General features: G+C 53.9%; 3 protein-coding genes across 3 annotated transcripts; all 3 read left to right on the top strand.

Moving 5' to 3' along the window:
* Nucleotides 1-54: 54 nt before the first annotated feature.
* LOC136467428 (serine/threonine receptor-like kinase NFP) lies at nt 55-4313 on the top strand. The gene is made up of 2 exons (XM_066466123.1): nt 55-1471; nt 3277-4313. The coding sequence occupies exons 1-2, from the start codon at nt 263-265 to the stop codon at nt 4024-4026; spliced, it is 1959 nt and encodes a 652-aa protein (XP_066322220.1). The 5' UTR covers nt 55-262; the 3' UTR covers nt 4027-4313.
* Nucleotides 4314-10016: 5703 nt separating this feature from the next.
* Nucleotides 10017-10610, top strand: LOC136465952 (uncharacterized). Its single transcript, XM_066464486.1, has one exon. It carries the CDS (start codon nt 10017-10019, stop codon nt 10608-10610), a length of 594 nt encoding a protein of 197 aa, XP_066320583.1.
* A 3290-nt stretch (nt 10611-13900) lies between these two features.
* LOC136465951 (uncharacterized) lies at nt 13901-14344 on the top strand. Its single transcript, XM_066464485.1, has one exon. The coding sequence runs from the start codon at nt 13901-13903 to the stop codon at nt 14342-14344; it is 444 nt and encodes a 147-aa protein (XP_066320582.1).
* The last annotated feature ends 1568 nt before the right edge of the window (nt 14345-15912 follow it).

The following is a 15912-nucleotide window of genomic DNA, read 5'->3' as shown; positions in this document are numbered from 1 at the left end:
TATCACGGCCACGGCCCTCGCAAGTCAAGGGTGGCCGGCCGGGGAAGGATCCCGACGAGGAAGAACGCAAGCGGCCGCCCACGCTTGACGATTCCGCCGCTCAGGACAGCAGCCGAACACAACACAGGTGAGGTGACTAGCGCGGCAGCCTGGCGCATATATATCAATCTCCACCAACAGAACCCACATCGATTTGCAACTTGCTTAGCCACCACCACCAACCCAACCCGGGCCCCGGTGCCGATCCACAGCGAAAGCCACGATGCGGCGGCCGCCAGCGCTGAGGCTGAGCGCGCTGCTGCTGCTGTTCTTCCTCTGCCTGTGCGCGTTCCCCGCCCCGGCGCGGTCGCAGAACACGACCACGGCCTCGCCCGCGCCGGCGTCCGTCGAGGGGTTCAACTGCTCCGCCAACCGCACGTACCCGTGCCAGGCGTACGCGCTCTACCGCGCCGGCTTCGCGGGGGTGCCGCTCGACCTCGCGGCCATCGGCGACCTCTTCGCCGTCAGCCGCTTCATGGTCGCGCACGCCAACAACCTCTCCACCGCCGCCGCGCCGGCCAACGGGCAGCCGCTGCTCGTGCCGCTCCAGTGCGGCTGCCCCTCGGGGTCCCCCAACTCCTACTCGCCGATGCAGTACCAGATCGCCACGGGGGACACCTACTGGATCATCTCCACCACCAAGCTGCAGAACCTGACGCAGTACCAGGCCGTGGAGCGCGTGAACCCCACGCTGGTGCCCACCAACCTCGACGTCGGCACCATGGTCACGTTCCCCATCTTCTGCCAGTGCCGGGCCGCCGCCGACAACGCCACCGCGCTCGTCACCTACGTCATGCAGCCCGGGGACACCTACGCGTCCATTGCCGCTGACTTCTCCGTCGACGCTCAGTCGCTCGTCTCCCTCAACGGGCCCGAGCCGAGGACGCAGCAGTTCGCCGAGATACTCGTGCCGCTCCGCCGCAAGGTGCCGGAGTGGCTGCCCCCAATCGTGCTCCGGAACAACGCCTCCGCGACGCCAGCGTCCCCGCCGCCCTCGGCTTCTCCCAACGCGACCGTGGTGAGCGACGACCGAAACGGCGTGGTCACCGGGCTTGCCGTCGGGCTGGGCGTCGTCGGCGCGCTCTGGCTGCTGCAGATGCTGCTGCTGGCATGCTTGTGCAGACGGCTCAAGGCGAAGGGACCACGAGGTGACGCGGTGGCGAGCGGCGACGGCGTCGAGGGCGGCAGGTTCGCTAAGACCTCGTCCAACGCCGCCGCCGGCGGCGGGGAGAGGTTCCTGGTTAGCGACATATCTGAGTGGCTGGACAAGTATAGGGTGTTCAAGGTGGAGGAGCTGGAGCGCGGCACCGGGGGATTCGACGACGCGCACCTCGTCAACGGCAGCGTGTACAAGGCCAACATCGACGGCGTGGTGTTCGCCGTGAAGAAGATGAAGTGGGACGCCTGCGAGGAGCTCAAGATCCTGCAAAAGGTACGTCACCCTGTTTCTTCCCCAAGTGAATTGCTTGCTTCGGCTTTGTTCGGCTGCTCCCGGCTTATCAGGTATGGTATGGGATAGTAGTTTTCTCTTCTAATAAATCAGTGTACAAATCCCCACGATCAGCTTATGGACCAGCCGAACAATCAGTGGCAGTGCTATCACAACTTATACTAAAAAAATGCCTTGAATTATTTTTGTTCTCACTAACCAAGAACGGCTAATCGCTAAGGCTTGCTGGCCTATTGATTATTGGTCTGATGACCATTACAATTTGTGCATTTCTGATTGGGACAGTATGGTTAGATAGAACGTTTGTGCTGATATCCATTTTTTTTTGGGAGAGAAAACAAAGGAACGCACTTCTATAATTATTCTCTTCCAAATTATGGATCGCAGTGGTTAATTAAATCATTAAGTGGACTAACAACAGCCAGCAGAACTAGTCGAAGTAGTGATGTAGCAGTATTTTGAAGTCATATTTGTGCCTGAGTTTCCTTTTGTAAGGCATGGGTCATTGGTTTGGAATCTTGCTACTGACATTGACATCAACTAGCAAGAGATGCATCTCTCTATTGGTTGATTCATCTTCCTTTTGGTTGATTGAAGACATAAGCGAAATTATTGATGGTAGTGCCGTAGTGGATTTAGGAAATTCATTTTTAGATTTGTAGCTGAGAGTGTCATCAGATGCCATGTATTCAGACCGCTCTGCAGGGCAGCACTTGGCAGCGGTGGTACTAAAGGATCGCACGAGCCATAGAAAAGTACAAGAACATCCAACCATAGATCAGCCAACAACTGGATAAGAGTATTTGTTTAATTATCCTTTCCTTCTAATGGAGAGGTCCATTTGTTTTGGACTTTTGCTTATGGTCTTCTCATAATAAATCCTTTTTTAGGGTTCTCATAATAAATCCTAATGGACCTGCAACCTGTAGACGTATCGTGTAGGGTCACGACGTATGAATGGGATGGTGTAGAGGGTTGACTGCCGACTGTGGGCGGGTCTCGATCACCACCTCCGTCTCAAAAAGATACCATTATAGCATAGTGTTAACTCTCTTAAATCTAATCAAATTTAGATTGGATACAAATATACTGGCATTTATTATCGATAACTCGTCATGAAATATATTTTTATTGTATATTTATTTATAAATTGATAAAGCTTGATCTTATTTTCTTTAAACTTAGCTAAAGTTTTGTTTGTTTGACTTAGATCGAACTAGAATTACGTCTTTTTGAGACGGATGTCTTATTTCTTGAAAAAAGATAACTCGACGTTAAGAGAGGGAGATAGTCGAGGGCTCGAGGTTATAGATTGCTCACCATCCTCGCAAAAGAGTAATAATATTTGCCCGTCACTTCATCAGTCACCACCCACCAGCCAGCCACCCCAGGGCATAGGGATCTTGTGCAAGCCAGGGCATAGTCAAGTGCATTGCATTTGGTTGGCGCTTTTGCTCTGGCCGTCGATCACATGCGCGACTAATGACGCCGCGCATCTACACGGTGGCATCAATACATGAGTCTTCTCACGCTGATGTACGACGTTGAACTATTCGCCAATTTTCAACGAAGTCTGCTGTCCTGGCAGCGGAGAGCCGACACGTAGAGGTGCAGTGACTAGGTCGTTGAATTTTTCTTCGAATCAGCTTCATCACCAACCCGTCAACCCATGACGCTTTGTGGCAAACAAAGATGAATGGCATCTGTGTGAACATTTTGCCATAGATGCGGACACTGCAGGGATTTTGTTTTTTTGCAACATGTGTAATTGTATATTTCGTGCGCAGGTGAACCACAGCAACCTGGTGAAGCTGGAGGGGTTCTGCATCAACTCGGCGACGGGCGACTGCTACCTGGTGTACGAATACGTGGAGAACGAATCACTTGACCTGTGGCTGCTGGACCGCGACCGCGCGCGGCGCCTGAACTGGCGGGCGCGCCTCCACATCGCGCTCGACCTCGCCCACGGCCTGCAGTACATCCACGAGCACACCTGGCCCCGCGTGGTGCACAAGGACATCAAGAGCAGCAACGTCCTCCTGGACGGCCGCATGCGCGCCAAGATCGCCAACTTCGGCCTCGCTAAGACGGGCCACAACGCCGTCACCACGCACATCGTGGGCACCCAGGGGTACATCGCGCCCGAGTACCTCGCCGACGGCCTCGTCACCACCAAGATGGACGTGTTCGCCTACGGGGTCGTCCTGCTGGAGCTGGTGTCCGGGCGCGAGGCCTCGGACGAGAACGGCGAGCCGCTGTGGGCGGACGCCGAGGACAGGGTGTTCCGGGGCCGCGACGAGGGGCTGGAGGCCCGCGTCGCGGCGTGGATGGACCCGGCGCTCGCGGAGCAGACGTGCCCGCCGGGGAGCGTGGCCAGCGTGGTCAGCGTGGCGAGGGCGTGCCTGCACAAGGACCCGTCCAAGCGCCCCAGCATGGTGGACGTAGCCTACACGCTGTCCAAGGCGGACGAGCACTTCGCCGACTACTCCGGTGAGAGCGTGTCGGTTGACGGCAGCGGCGAAATCGCTGCTCGGTGAACCGTCCTTCGTTTGGCTAGTACTCCTACTCAGTAGTAATAGGTTTCTTAGCCATCAGTTCGCGTTGTAAATGTTAAAGGTCTAGCGAGCGGAGGATGAGTCAGAAGTGAGTATATTGAATAATAACGCCGGCATTCTGCGAGCCTGTGAGGTGCGTGAAATCTATCGACTTGAGTCTTGAGGTGTATATATACTCTTGTTTTTTTTAACTGAGTATAATCTCATTAGTGAACTGCTAACAAATCGTTAGCAACAATTACATAAACACTTTTCAGAGGCGGAACTCATGACTTGTTCCTTTCTAGGATTACACAAATGACCCAACACGGCCAGCTCATAAGCGGCTTTGTTACAATCCCTACTCTTAAAAGAGCATTTGAAACTAATAAAACAAAGAAGACACTAGGGACTTAGGGTCCGTTTAGTTGAGCTTTTGGCTTTGGCTTTTAGCCCCAAAAGCCAAAAGCCCAACCAAAGGGGTTGTTTTTAGAGGCTACTTTTTCAGAAGCAGCTGTTTTTTCGTAGTACATTTTTGAAAGCTAGTTTGACCCCTGCTTTTGACTTTTGGCTTTCTGCTTTTCGAAATTGGTGGAATAAAAAGCTCTTCCATAATTGTTTCAAAAGAGATAAAGATAGAAGATATATTTTATACTTGTTTAACCAAACAACTTTCAGCTTTTCTATAGCTCACAGTCCACAGCAACTTTCCCACAGCTTATAGCCTACAGCAACTTTTTCCCACAGCCATAGCTCAACCAAACACACCCTTACTCTTGTAGTATTAGGCAGATGAGGATTAATTCAGGAGTAGAAAATGGGTTACCAACGAAAGCAACTTATGCCTTGGTGTCGTATGTTACTCTTTTTTTTTAGATACTAGCTCCTGGATGTTCGGACATAAGCGTGTCTCCGGACCTCACGCCTCCTCCGTCATGCACACTCGTGGAAACGCCGTGTCCGCCGCTCCTTCCTCCCTATCCCCTTCTCTCTCTCCGTGAGTCCGGACGTCGCGTCTCCTCCCTATGCGCTCCTTCCCCCCCTGAACCCCCTCCTCTCTCCGCACGAGCGGGACTTAGGAGCAGGGATGAGGATGATTGGACGAGTGCGCCCCATCTGCACGACCCTAGGTGCGTTGCATACCTTGACTGCCGGCCCCCAGCACGCCCCATCCGTCGACCCTGGCTCGCCGCGCCCCATCCCGCAGCATCCGGGCCGTGTCCCATGACACTCTACCCCTGAAATATGAAACACTTGAATGCAAACATACGTCTAAAGCAGATAAAACATTTGGAACTTACACTTTAAACATACGTGTGAAACATATGCAACATCCAGATAAAACACTTGCAACTTGCAACATGAAAACACTTATTGCAACATAAGACTGAAACGGGTGAAACATTTCGAGCATACTCTTACGACATATATGTGCGAAACATATGCAACGTCCAGGTCAAAACGCTTGCAATATACGTCTGAAACAGATGAAATATTTTGAACAAACGCTTGCAACATGCCTTTGAAAAACTTGCAACATGCCTCTGAAACACTTACAACACATTCCACACCCTGATCTATTTTTGCAACATCTGCATAAAACACTTACAACATACCTCAGAAATACTTGAAATATACGCTTGCAGCCAGCGGCGGACCTAGAAAATATTTCAGGGGGGGGCTGAACAACACTGTTGTTCGATCTTAAGTCTCAGCCCCCCTACACTATAGAATTTTGCCTAAAAATTCATTCAGGCTCCATAGGGGTTCCACTGCTGCGAAATGGGTAGGGGGGCTTGAGCCCCCCCGCCCCACCGCTGTGTCCGCCCCTGCTTGCAACAGCGCTTTCAGCGCATATCTCCTTGTTGTTTCGGAATGGAGGCTCGTCGGCATGTGGGGGTTCACCGATGTAGAGCTCGCCGGTGGCACGGAGCTCGACGCTCTGGTAGAGAAGACTACGGCAGGTCTGGTGGAGAAGGCCGCGATGGGTCCACATGCTATAGAAAGTCGTGGTAGGTGAGAGGCGTGGTGGAGAGGGAGAAAAGACGGGCTACGGTGCTCTAGCATGGTAGAGGTGCCGTCTGGCGGAGTGGAGGCGCGGTGGAGAGCGTGGTCACCGACGTAGTGTGGCGGAGCGCGGTCGCGGTCTCGTGGAGACCTGTCGCGATGCTGCAATGAGGTGAGTTTTTTTAGAACGGTGGTAGACCAGTGAATGAGCTCATAAAGGAGCGGTCATTGGGCTGACGCAGACGGATGTGCTACACGAAGAATTACCGTTTTTTTATTTTTTGAGTGGATGGTGTCGTATGGTTATGTTGGTGACGGATGGTGTTTCAGAAGCGAACATCATCGTTCGTTGGACGTCTAGCCCATTTTTCCTGACTCCTGAATTGGGCCTATATATCTGCCGTCTGAAAGCAGCTACGAGCAATGCAGCCCACTAAGAACCGTGAATACTGCTGTCCGAAAGCACCTACCAGTAATGCGGCGCAATATGAAGGGTCGTGGCCCACAAATATCAGGAATTGTTTTCTTGGCTTATACATTTGCTGTCCGAAAGAACCTACCAGTAATGCCGAGCAATATAAAGGGCCGTGGCCCACGAACATCAGGAATTGTTTTTGTTTCATTTTTTTCACTTTTTTCCTTCTCTTATAGTTATATTATAATTATTTGTAAGGGAAAATTGGTTTCATACCACCGAAAGAACACGACATTCGAAAAATATCATTAAAAGTTCATCCTACTATAAAATACCATTGAAAGTGAGCATCCGTTCTGGAATCCAGCACTCTGTTCCTTTTGCTGTTAAGGTCATTTGTTGGCCATCGTCCGATGCCTCCGCTTCACTTCAAATCGAGCAGGAGCCATGGGAGGACGTGGAGAACAACATGTACGCCCGCATCAACCTAGGCAGGCCCGCAGCGCAGCAGCAGTAGAGCAAGGACATGCCTATGGGCCTGCTACTGCTGAACGGCGCGACAACCGCCGGCGGCCGGCCGCCACATGGGCTGCTCGGCTGGGGCTTCATGTGGCAGCTGTTCCTGTACTCGCCGCCGACCACCATCACCATGCACAGGTACCTCCATGAACCAGTGGCTTACTAGCTTCTAATCCAGTTCGTCACTGCGTTCACCAAAAGAAGATCGACGAACTCGCCTGCCGCCCGGGATGAGTAGCTTGAGTGTCGGCGTGTCGCACTCCGCGTGACCGCGTCCACGCTCTCGGCTCTCCTGCATGCCTAGAATTCCCATTCCAGCTGCAACGTCGCTACTGCAGCAGCACAGCTGTCAATCAGTTGATGATCGTGGAGGCGATAGAGAAGTTTTTGGGATTCCTGTGGTACATCCATATGAACTGAAAAACTAAGCACATGAATTGATGGAAAGTAAACATGAATTTGAACCAATATACTTGAGCACGAATGGATATATGTGCAGAGGATCACTCACGTGCGCTTGAAGCTAGTCATGAACCTCAGACAGTCGACCATCGTAGCTGCTGGGAGACGGCGCTGCCGCGGGCACACCGAGGAGCGCGGCGGAGCAGCGGTGGCTATCGCATTACACGGTGACCCGTTGCATTGTTGCAGCAGCAGCTGTCGATGGGGCCCGTGGCCCTGATGCGAGTGGGCCACTGAGGGCCTACGCGAGGCGTGCAAGGACGACGATGCCTAGGGTGCGCGCTGCCGAGAAGCTATGGCGTGCGTGTCGCCCGTGGCCTCTCCTGTGTGGCACATCAACACTCCGCCCTCCTCCGCATCTGGGAGGAGGGAGCTGCTCCTGGTGCAGTAGCTCTTTCCCGCGGCCATCTCCTCTGGCGGATGCCCGACACAATGAGCCCGGTGCAGGGTGTGGCCACTGGCCAGACAAAGCAACGCACCGTATCCCTAGTGCTCGGCAGCGGCGGTGAATCAACATGAAGGATTGGAGAGAGAGGGAGTAGGATGACGAGTGGGGCCCTTTTGTCTGCGTGAGGTGGAGTGGGCTTTGGTGGACGCCGTTAACAGCGAGGAAACAGAATGCTAGATTTAGGAAAGGAACACCACTTTCAGTGGTATTTTACATAACGACGAATTTTGGATGGTATTTTCTAGACGTCGTAAGTGCTATGAAACCAATTTTTCTTTTTTTAACATGCATAAGAGTTGTGTATCTTCTATTAAGATGTGTCTGGAGCTATGAACATATTATGAGACTATTATTTTATTGCATTCAATATTTTGAACAACTTTGTCCAACATTTTTGAAACTAGACATTTTAAATATACCGTTTCACATTCTCACGTGAAATCTTAAACTAATTTTCTTTTCCAATGTTTATTTTTGACGTTGAAGGATTGATGCAACATTTTTTGGTACCAAATTCAAAATTTTAAAAATACAATATCACAATGCTGTTTACAGGTCCAGAAATGGACCAGTGTGCACCTTTTTACAAGTTTAGTGATGTGCGATGTACCAGTATCACTTAACAAGTTTAAAGACCCCGAAATGCATTTTCAAAGTTTGTTAACCAAAGTGTCACCTCCTGACAAGTCCAAGGGTTGTTTGTGCATTTAACTCTTTATTTAGTTATATTTACAAGAGTGTTACACACCTTTATGAAGACGAATGAAGTACAAAGCCAAGACCCAAATTGACACGTACACCCACAACATCTGCCGCATACACCAACCCACATAGACACACAAAGAGAGAAGACAAAATGCATTGTAGCACATAACTCATAGCCGATGATGCCAATGTTGACGGGCTCGCCACCATTGACTACATCAGCTAAAGCACCAGGGAAAAGGTGCCTCACTACTTCGAAGAGCTGAGTTTAAAGGTGGAAATAAGCAGATCCAGGTTAATGAAGAGGGGAAAGAGTGGTGAATCCGATTAGATCAAATGAAGGAAGGAGAAACGAGGTGATGGATTAACCTTATTGGGACTTAACTTTCTTCCCAACCCCCATCTGTAGGTGTTAGGCTCAAAGAGGTTGTGGTGATAAAACTGGAGGGGTGAAAGCTTAGCAACCACCGGTCAATGCTTATTCGGGTGCCATCTAGTACCTTCATGTAATGGAAGGGGGAACCGAAGGGCTAGCCTGCCTCAGCCCCGCTACCTGTGAGGGAGGGGAAGGGATGGAAAGGAGGAACCCAAGGTCGCCACTTGTTATGGTCGGCAAGACGTATGAACGCCGAGCCAAGGAGCAACGTGCCTGAGCACGGGCACCTCCGGCCAGGGGCCAAGGTTCCAGACTTGGTCAGCTATCAGTTTGTTTAAATTTGATTTGGTTAGATGTTTCCTAAATTCTAGCGTCAGGTTGTTGGGTCAGTTTGTATAAGAGTCAAACATTGCAACTTAATGAGATTAGCCTGTGATTGTGTCATCTTGACACCCTTGGGCGCCCAGCGTCCCCTGTCCATCCTCCTCTCACGGGTTGCCCTAGCGCCAACATGGCTCCACGCCACCGCCAGCGCCAGCACCCCCATCCTCTCCATTCACCTCCATACGCCCTACGCAGCAAGGCTAAGCGCCATACCAACCTGGTATCACCTCCATCGCTACCCATGGATTCCGCCGCTCCCACCACTGCTCCATCGTCGTCGATCCCACCCACATCCACCACTAGCCCCACGTCGAGCGTGTTGCTGCCCCTGGTGAATACGACGCCGCTCGCGCGCGCCGCCCACCCTGGCCTCGATCGCTGAGATGTTGGCTAGCATGCAACTTCAGATGACTGCCATGAACAACCACCTGGCGGATCAGGGAGCGCGCCTTTCGGCCCTCGATGGTAGGCTGGCGTTCCCTCACTTTGGCATGCCAGGGTTTGGGGGCGTCCCTTGCCTGCCCGCATCCTCCTCACCGGTGATCACGGAGATCGCGGCCGCCACTTAGGACTCCTCCACCTCGGCATTGGTGGCACCATCCCTGCCGTTGTGCCTCCCAGTGCCGCCGCATCCCTAGCAGCTAGCCGTGGTCCCACGGGGTTCCCAGCAGGCGCCAATGCCACTGCCCGGTGGGGTGCCGATCACTCAGATCTTGTTCCCGCACTCCCCGTCGCCAATTCCAGGGTTCGGGGCAGTGGCTCCTATGCCGCTCCCGGCCTTCGCTCACATGGCCCCATTGCCACCGTACCCCCTGCCGCCATCGGAATGGGAGTCTACCATTGTGCCGAAGTACCACAAGATCACTTTCGAAACGTACGATGGCCGCGACGATCCCCTGGGGTGGCTCAACGAATGCGAGCAGTTCTTCCGCGGACAGCTCACTCGGGAGGTCGACAAGGTGTGGATGGCCTCATATCACCTGAAAGGAGTCACCCAGCAGTGGTACCTTGTACTGGAGACCGACATCGGCTGCCCATCGTGGCTGGATTTCCGTCGATACTGCCTGCAGCGCTTCGGCCCCGCCCTCAACACTAACCACCTGGCCGACCTGGCCAGGCTGCCGTTCGGCTCCAACGTGGATGCATACATGGAGGCATTCCAGGCCAGGGCAGCGCATGCGGGGGACCTCACCATGCTGCAGCGTGCCAAGCTCTTCACAGGTGGCCTCCCTGACTACATTCGGGTGGATGTTGAGATGCACCAGCCCTAGAATCTTCATCATGCCATGTATTTGGCTCGAGCCTTCGAACGTCGCAACGTGCCACAGCGTCCGGCCCTCCCAGCCCCCTAGCGGCCAGCACGCTGCTAGGGGGTGCTCTGTCGACTATGCCAGCTTCCATGACGGGGACGACGGCCGACTCCACCAAGGCATTCAAGCGGCTCACACCCGAGGAGATGGCGGAACGCCGAAAGCTCGGCCTCTGCTACAATTGCAACGAGTCGTTCGCTCGCGGGCACAAATGTGCCCGTTTGTTCTACCTGGAGGCTCTCGATTACATCATGGAGGAGCCAGAGGAGCAAGACGATGCGCCGCACCCGGCTGAGGAGGCCCAATTCGACCCGAACAAGCCGATGATCTCTCTGTCCACGGCGATGGGCATTCGGGCGTGCGACACCATGCAGCTACGCATCAAGATTGGCGCCCATGAGCTCACGACACTCTTGGACTCGGGATCGACACACAACTTCATCAACCCTGAGGTAGCACGCAGCGCCGGCCTTCAGTTCTCTGACAGCGTGGGCGCCCATGTCATCATCATGAATGGTGACCGCGTCAACTGCCAGGGCCTCGCGCGCAGCGTTCAGCTGCGTATCGGCACCGAGCGGTTCACGATGGACTATTTGTCCATCCCCTTGGCACTGTATGACATGGTCCTCGGCCCCACATGGTTGAGGTCGTTGGGGCCCATCCTCTGGGACTTTGCCACACTGCACATGGCGCTCTCCTTCTGTGGTCGCCGGGTGGTGTGGATCGGCGTGGGCGCGCCGGCCGCGGTTTCCTCGACAGCCCTGTTCACCACAGACCTCTACATCAACAAGGGCTCCGAGCGCTCCCTCCTGGACCTACTGCTGGACGCCTACCACGACGTGTTCGCAGAACCCGAGGGGCTTCCATCGGCCCGGGCATGCGACCACCACATCCATCTGAAGCCCAACACCGAGCCAGTGGTGGTCCAACCGTACCGCTACCCCCAACTCCAAAAAGACGAGCTTGAGCTGCAATGCGAGGCGATGCTCCGGCAAGGGATCATCCGGGCCATCACCTCACCCTTCTCCACGCCCGTGCTGTTGGTGAAGAAGTAGGACGGATCATGGTGCTTCTGTGTCGATTACCGGGCCCTCAATGCGGTCACGGAGAAAGACAAGTTTCCTATCCCAGTCGTCGAGGAGCTACTCGATGAACTACATGGTGCCAAGTTCTTTACTAAGCTTGATTTGCGCTCGGGCTATCATCAGGTGCGTGTTGCTGCTGCAGACGTCCACAAGACGGCGTTCCGGACACACCACGGACACTTTGAGTTCCTGGTGATGCCTTTCGGCTTGTCCAACGCGCCGTCGACGTTCCAGGCGCTGATGAACTACATCCTCAAGCCGTTTCTCCATCGCTGCATCCTCATCTTCTTCAACGACATCCTGATCTACAGCACCTCCTGGATGGAGCATCTCCGACACCTGCGCGCGGTCCTCGATGTCCTCCGCGCACATCGGCTCCACCTCAAATGGTCGAAGTGCACGTTCGCCACCTCGGCGGTCCACTACCTCAGGCATGTCATCACTGGGGAGGGGGTGGCTATGGACACGGCCAAGGTGGCAGCTGTGCAGTCCTGGCCACGCCCTCGCGCCATGCGCGGCCTACGCGGCTTCCTCAGGCTAGCTGGGTATTATCGACGGTTCATCAAGGACTACGGGATTATCACCGTGCCGCTGACGCAGCTGCTTCGCAAGGACACGTTCCAGTGGTCGGACGCCGCTGAGACTGCCTTCTCCACCCTCAAGGCTGCCCTCACCGCCGCTCTAGTCCTGCACCTTCTGGACTTCACCGCCACATTCGTCATGGACTACGATGCCTCCGGATCAGGCTTTGGAGCCATGCTGCATCAAGATGGTGCGCCCATAGCCTTCTTCAGCCGGCCGTTCGCCGCACGCCACCTCAAAGTGGCGGCGTATGAGCGCGAGTTGATCGGGCTTGTTCAGGTGGTGCGCCCTTGGAGGCCCTACCTTTGGGGGAGGGTGTTCGTCGTAAGGATAGACCACTATGCCCTCAAGTTCATGCTGGACCAGCGCCTATCTACAATTCCGCAACATCACTGGATTAGCAAGTTGTTTGGGTATGATTTCAGGGTGGAGTTTCGTCCTGCTCGCTCCAACGTCGTCGCTGATGCTCTATCCAGGTGGGACGGCGAGGCGCCGCTGCTGTCCGTCATTTCTGGGGCACCTATGGCTTGTTTCTCGGCCGTCTTGGTGCCTACCTTCAGGCTCTTCGATGATTTGCACCGGGAGGTGGACACCGACCCTGCCCTACGTGCTCGTCGCGACGCCATGGCCGCCGGAGACCACGGTGACTCCTGGGGCGTCTGCGAGGGGCTGCTGCTGCACAAGGGGCGTGTCTTCGTGCCCAGCTCATCGCCGATCCTCGATGACGTCCTCCAACTCGCCCACACGGGGGGCCACAAGGGCATCCAGAAGGCGTTGCTCTGCCTCCGCATGTAGTTCTTTGTGGAGCACGACCACCGCGTTGTCGGTGACTTCGTGCGGTCCTACACGGTGTGCCAGCGGAACAAGACGGAGACGCTACACCCGGCTAGGTTACTGCAGCCCCTGCCGGTGCCGTCGCGTGTGTGGGCGGACATCTCCCTTGACTTCATAGAAGTCCTACCCAAGGTCCATGGCAAGAGCGTCCTGCTCACGGTGGTGGATCGGTTCTCGAAGTACACTCATTTTATTCCACTCGGCCACCCGTACACAGCCTCGTCGGTGGCCCACGCCTTCTTCCAGGACATCGTTCGGCTACATGGCTTCTTGGAGTCCATCGTCAGCAACCGTGATCCAGTGTTCATGGGTCATGTGTGGCGCGACCTCTTTTGTCACGCCAGCGTCAAGCTCCGCATGAGTTCTGCATTCCACCCGCAGACAGATGGCTAGTCCGAAGCTGTCAACAAGACAATTACAATGTATCTTCGGTGTTTGACAGGTGACTGGCTGGATTGGCTCCCATGGGCCGAGTTTTCCTACAACTTAGCCTACCACACGATGCTCCAGACCTCCCTGTTCCAGGTGGTGTACAGTCGGCCACCCCCGGACTTGCTGCCCTACGCCTCGGGGCAGGCGCGCACAGAGGCGGTGGACACCCTGTTCGCCAACTGGGAGGAGTTCCTTCAGGAAGTGCGTGCTCATCTTCTCCAAGCTCAAGAGCACGCTCGCCTGTTCTAAGACGCTAACCACCGCGAGCTTGAGTTCGCCATCGGTGATTGGGTGCTCCTTCGGATGCTCCACCGCCACATGAAAAATCTAGTACCTGGCGGCTGGGGCAAGCTGGCGCCCAAGTATGCCAGGCCATTCCAGGTGACCGGCTGCATCGGTGAGGTGGCCTACCATCTTCAGCTTCCTAAGGGCACGTGCATCCACGATGTCTTCCATGTCGACATCCTGAAGCCATTTCGGGGTATGCCGCCCTCCAGTGCGCCGGCCCTGCCTCCTCTACGCCACGGTCGACCGCTGCAGTGGTCGGAATGCGTCCTACGCTCAGAACTTCATCGTGGCATGTGGCACATCCTCGTCGAATGGGTGGGCATGCCGGTGTCAGAAGCAACTTGGGAGCTGGTCCTGGCGTTTCACGAAGCCCATCCCTCCTTCCAGCTCGAGGATGAGTTGTTTCCTGAGGGGGGGAGAGATGTTATGGTCAGCAAGATGTATGAACACCGAGCCAAGGAGCAACATGCCTGAGCACGGGCACCTTCGGCCAGGGGCCAAGGTTCCAGACTTGGTCAGCTATCAGTTTGTTTAGATTTGATTTGGTTAGACGTTTCCTAAATTCTAGCGTCAGGTTGTTGGGTCAGTTTGTATAAGAGTCAAACATTGCAACTTAATGAGATTAGCCTGGGATTGTGTCATCTTGACACCCTTGGGCGCCCAGCGTCCCCTGTCCATCCTCCTCTCATGGGTTGTCCTAGCGCCAACATGGCTCCACGCCACCGCCAGCGCCAGCACCCCCATCCTCTCCATTCACCTCCATACGCCCTACGTAGCAAGGCTAAGCACCATACCACCACCACTACAGTAATGACTAAGGAGTGGGTGGAGAAGACGGCTTTTAGAATTTTGGACTATTACAAATCAGAGTTGAACATAGATATAGACATCATGAGTGTCTATATCTATTATATTGACCAGGACTCCCCAGCAGGCCATTGTTAATGTCGCACGTTAGTGGATGGGGCCACCCTCACCTCTCTTCAAGCTGGCAATGAGGTCGTTGATCAATTTTTATTTTGGAATCAGTTGTGCCAACCTTTTTTTAATGACGTCAGTGCGAAAAGTGACCAACAAGTAAATATTTGTAGTTTTATCGTGCGTTGTGATCGGATGTGGTCTAGCACTCAATGACATAGGGTTTATACTGGTTCAAGCAACATGCCCTATATCTAGTTTTAGTCGGTCGGTGACTTTATTCCTGAGCCTAGGTGCTCAGAGTTTGCTGTGGAGTTACAAACGAGTGAGAATAAGAAGGGGGTATTAAAGATCTGGTCGGGCTCTAGACCGAAGGGCCAAGAGTGATGGGAGCTCCAATGTGCGCTAAGTATTGGAACATATGCTCTGTGTAGCTTTTAGAGTTCTAGAGCCGTGAAGTTGTTCGAGTGCTCAGAATATCTAAAGCTTAGTAGAGAGAGAGAGTCAGAATGACCGTCCCTTGTTGGCAGAGAGCGCATCCCCTTTATAGGTGAAGGGGATGGCATTACAAGTTTTGAGAGAGAGAAAGAGAGTGTGCTACCTAGTCTTGTTACCCACACCATCGGGTACAAGACAGTCTATCGGTGTCCATAATATTGTTTATGTCAGACGCCTATGGCAGGTTTTACCGTGTTCGCTTGGTATGGCAAATGATGGCGCCCATAATACTGTAAGGCAAATGTTGGCGTCTATAATACTGTTTGGGCCCTAACATGCTTGGAAGGTTGTAAAGCACCCTTCTGGTATGTCCTGGTGGTACTGTCCTATCGGTGTGCAGGGCACGGTCCTCGGTATTGCAGTTGACTTGAGCGCCTTGTCTTATCTGCTTCGAGTCATTCTTGGGTCCTCACCGAACGGGCATCCCCGGTCGATTGTTCCTAGTCGGCTCCAACTGTGTTAGTCGAGGAAGAGCTATAAGCAGAGGTTCGCCACATTTCCGATCGGGAAAGCAGGTCGGCTTCGACTATGTCGGTCGGAGAAGAGCTGTAAGCAGATGTTCACCACATTCCTAGTTGGAAAAGCGGGTCAGAGTCAGAAGCGAGCGTTGTCCCGTCCTTGACCAG

This window comes from Miscanthus floridulus, chromosome 7 (genome assembly GCF_019320115.1).
Source record: "Miscanthus floridulus cultivar M001 chromosome 7, ASM1932011v1, whole genome shotgun sequence".
Lineage (NCBI taxonomy): Eukaryota > Viridiplantae > Streptophyta > Magnoliopsida > Poales > Poaceae > Miscanthus > Miscanthus floridulus.
Note: the sequence above shows the minus strand (reverse complement) of the source record. Positions and strands in the feature narration are given on the sequence as shown.

Coding starts and splice junctions, on each gene's coding strand:
- LOC136467428 (XM_066466123.1), top strand. CDS start 263: ATGCGGCGGCCGCCAGCGCTGAGGCTGAGCGCGCTGCTGCTGCTGTTC. Junction 1,472..3,276: donor AGCTCAAGATCCTGCAAAAG/GTACGTCACCCT, acceptor TTTCGTGCGCAG/GTGAACCACAGCAACCTGGT.
- LOC136465951 (XM_066464485.1), top strand. CDS start 13,901: ATGAAAAATCTAGTACCTGGCGGCTGGGGCAAGCTGGCGCCCAAGTAT.
- LOC136465952 (XM_066464486.1), top strand. CDS start 10,017: ATGCCACTGCCCGGTGGGGTGCCGATCACTCAGATCTTGTTCCCGCAC.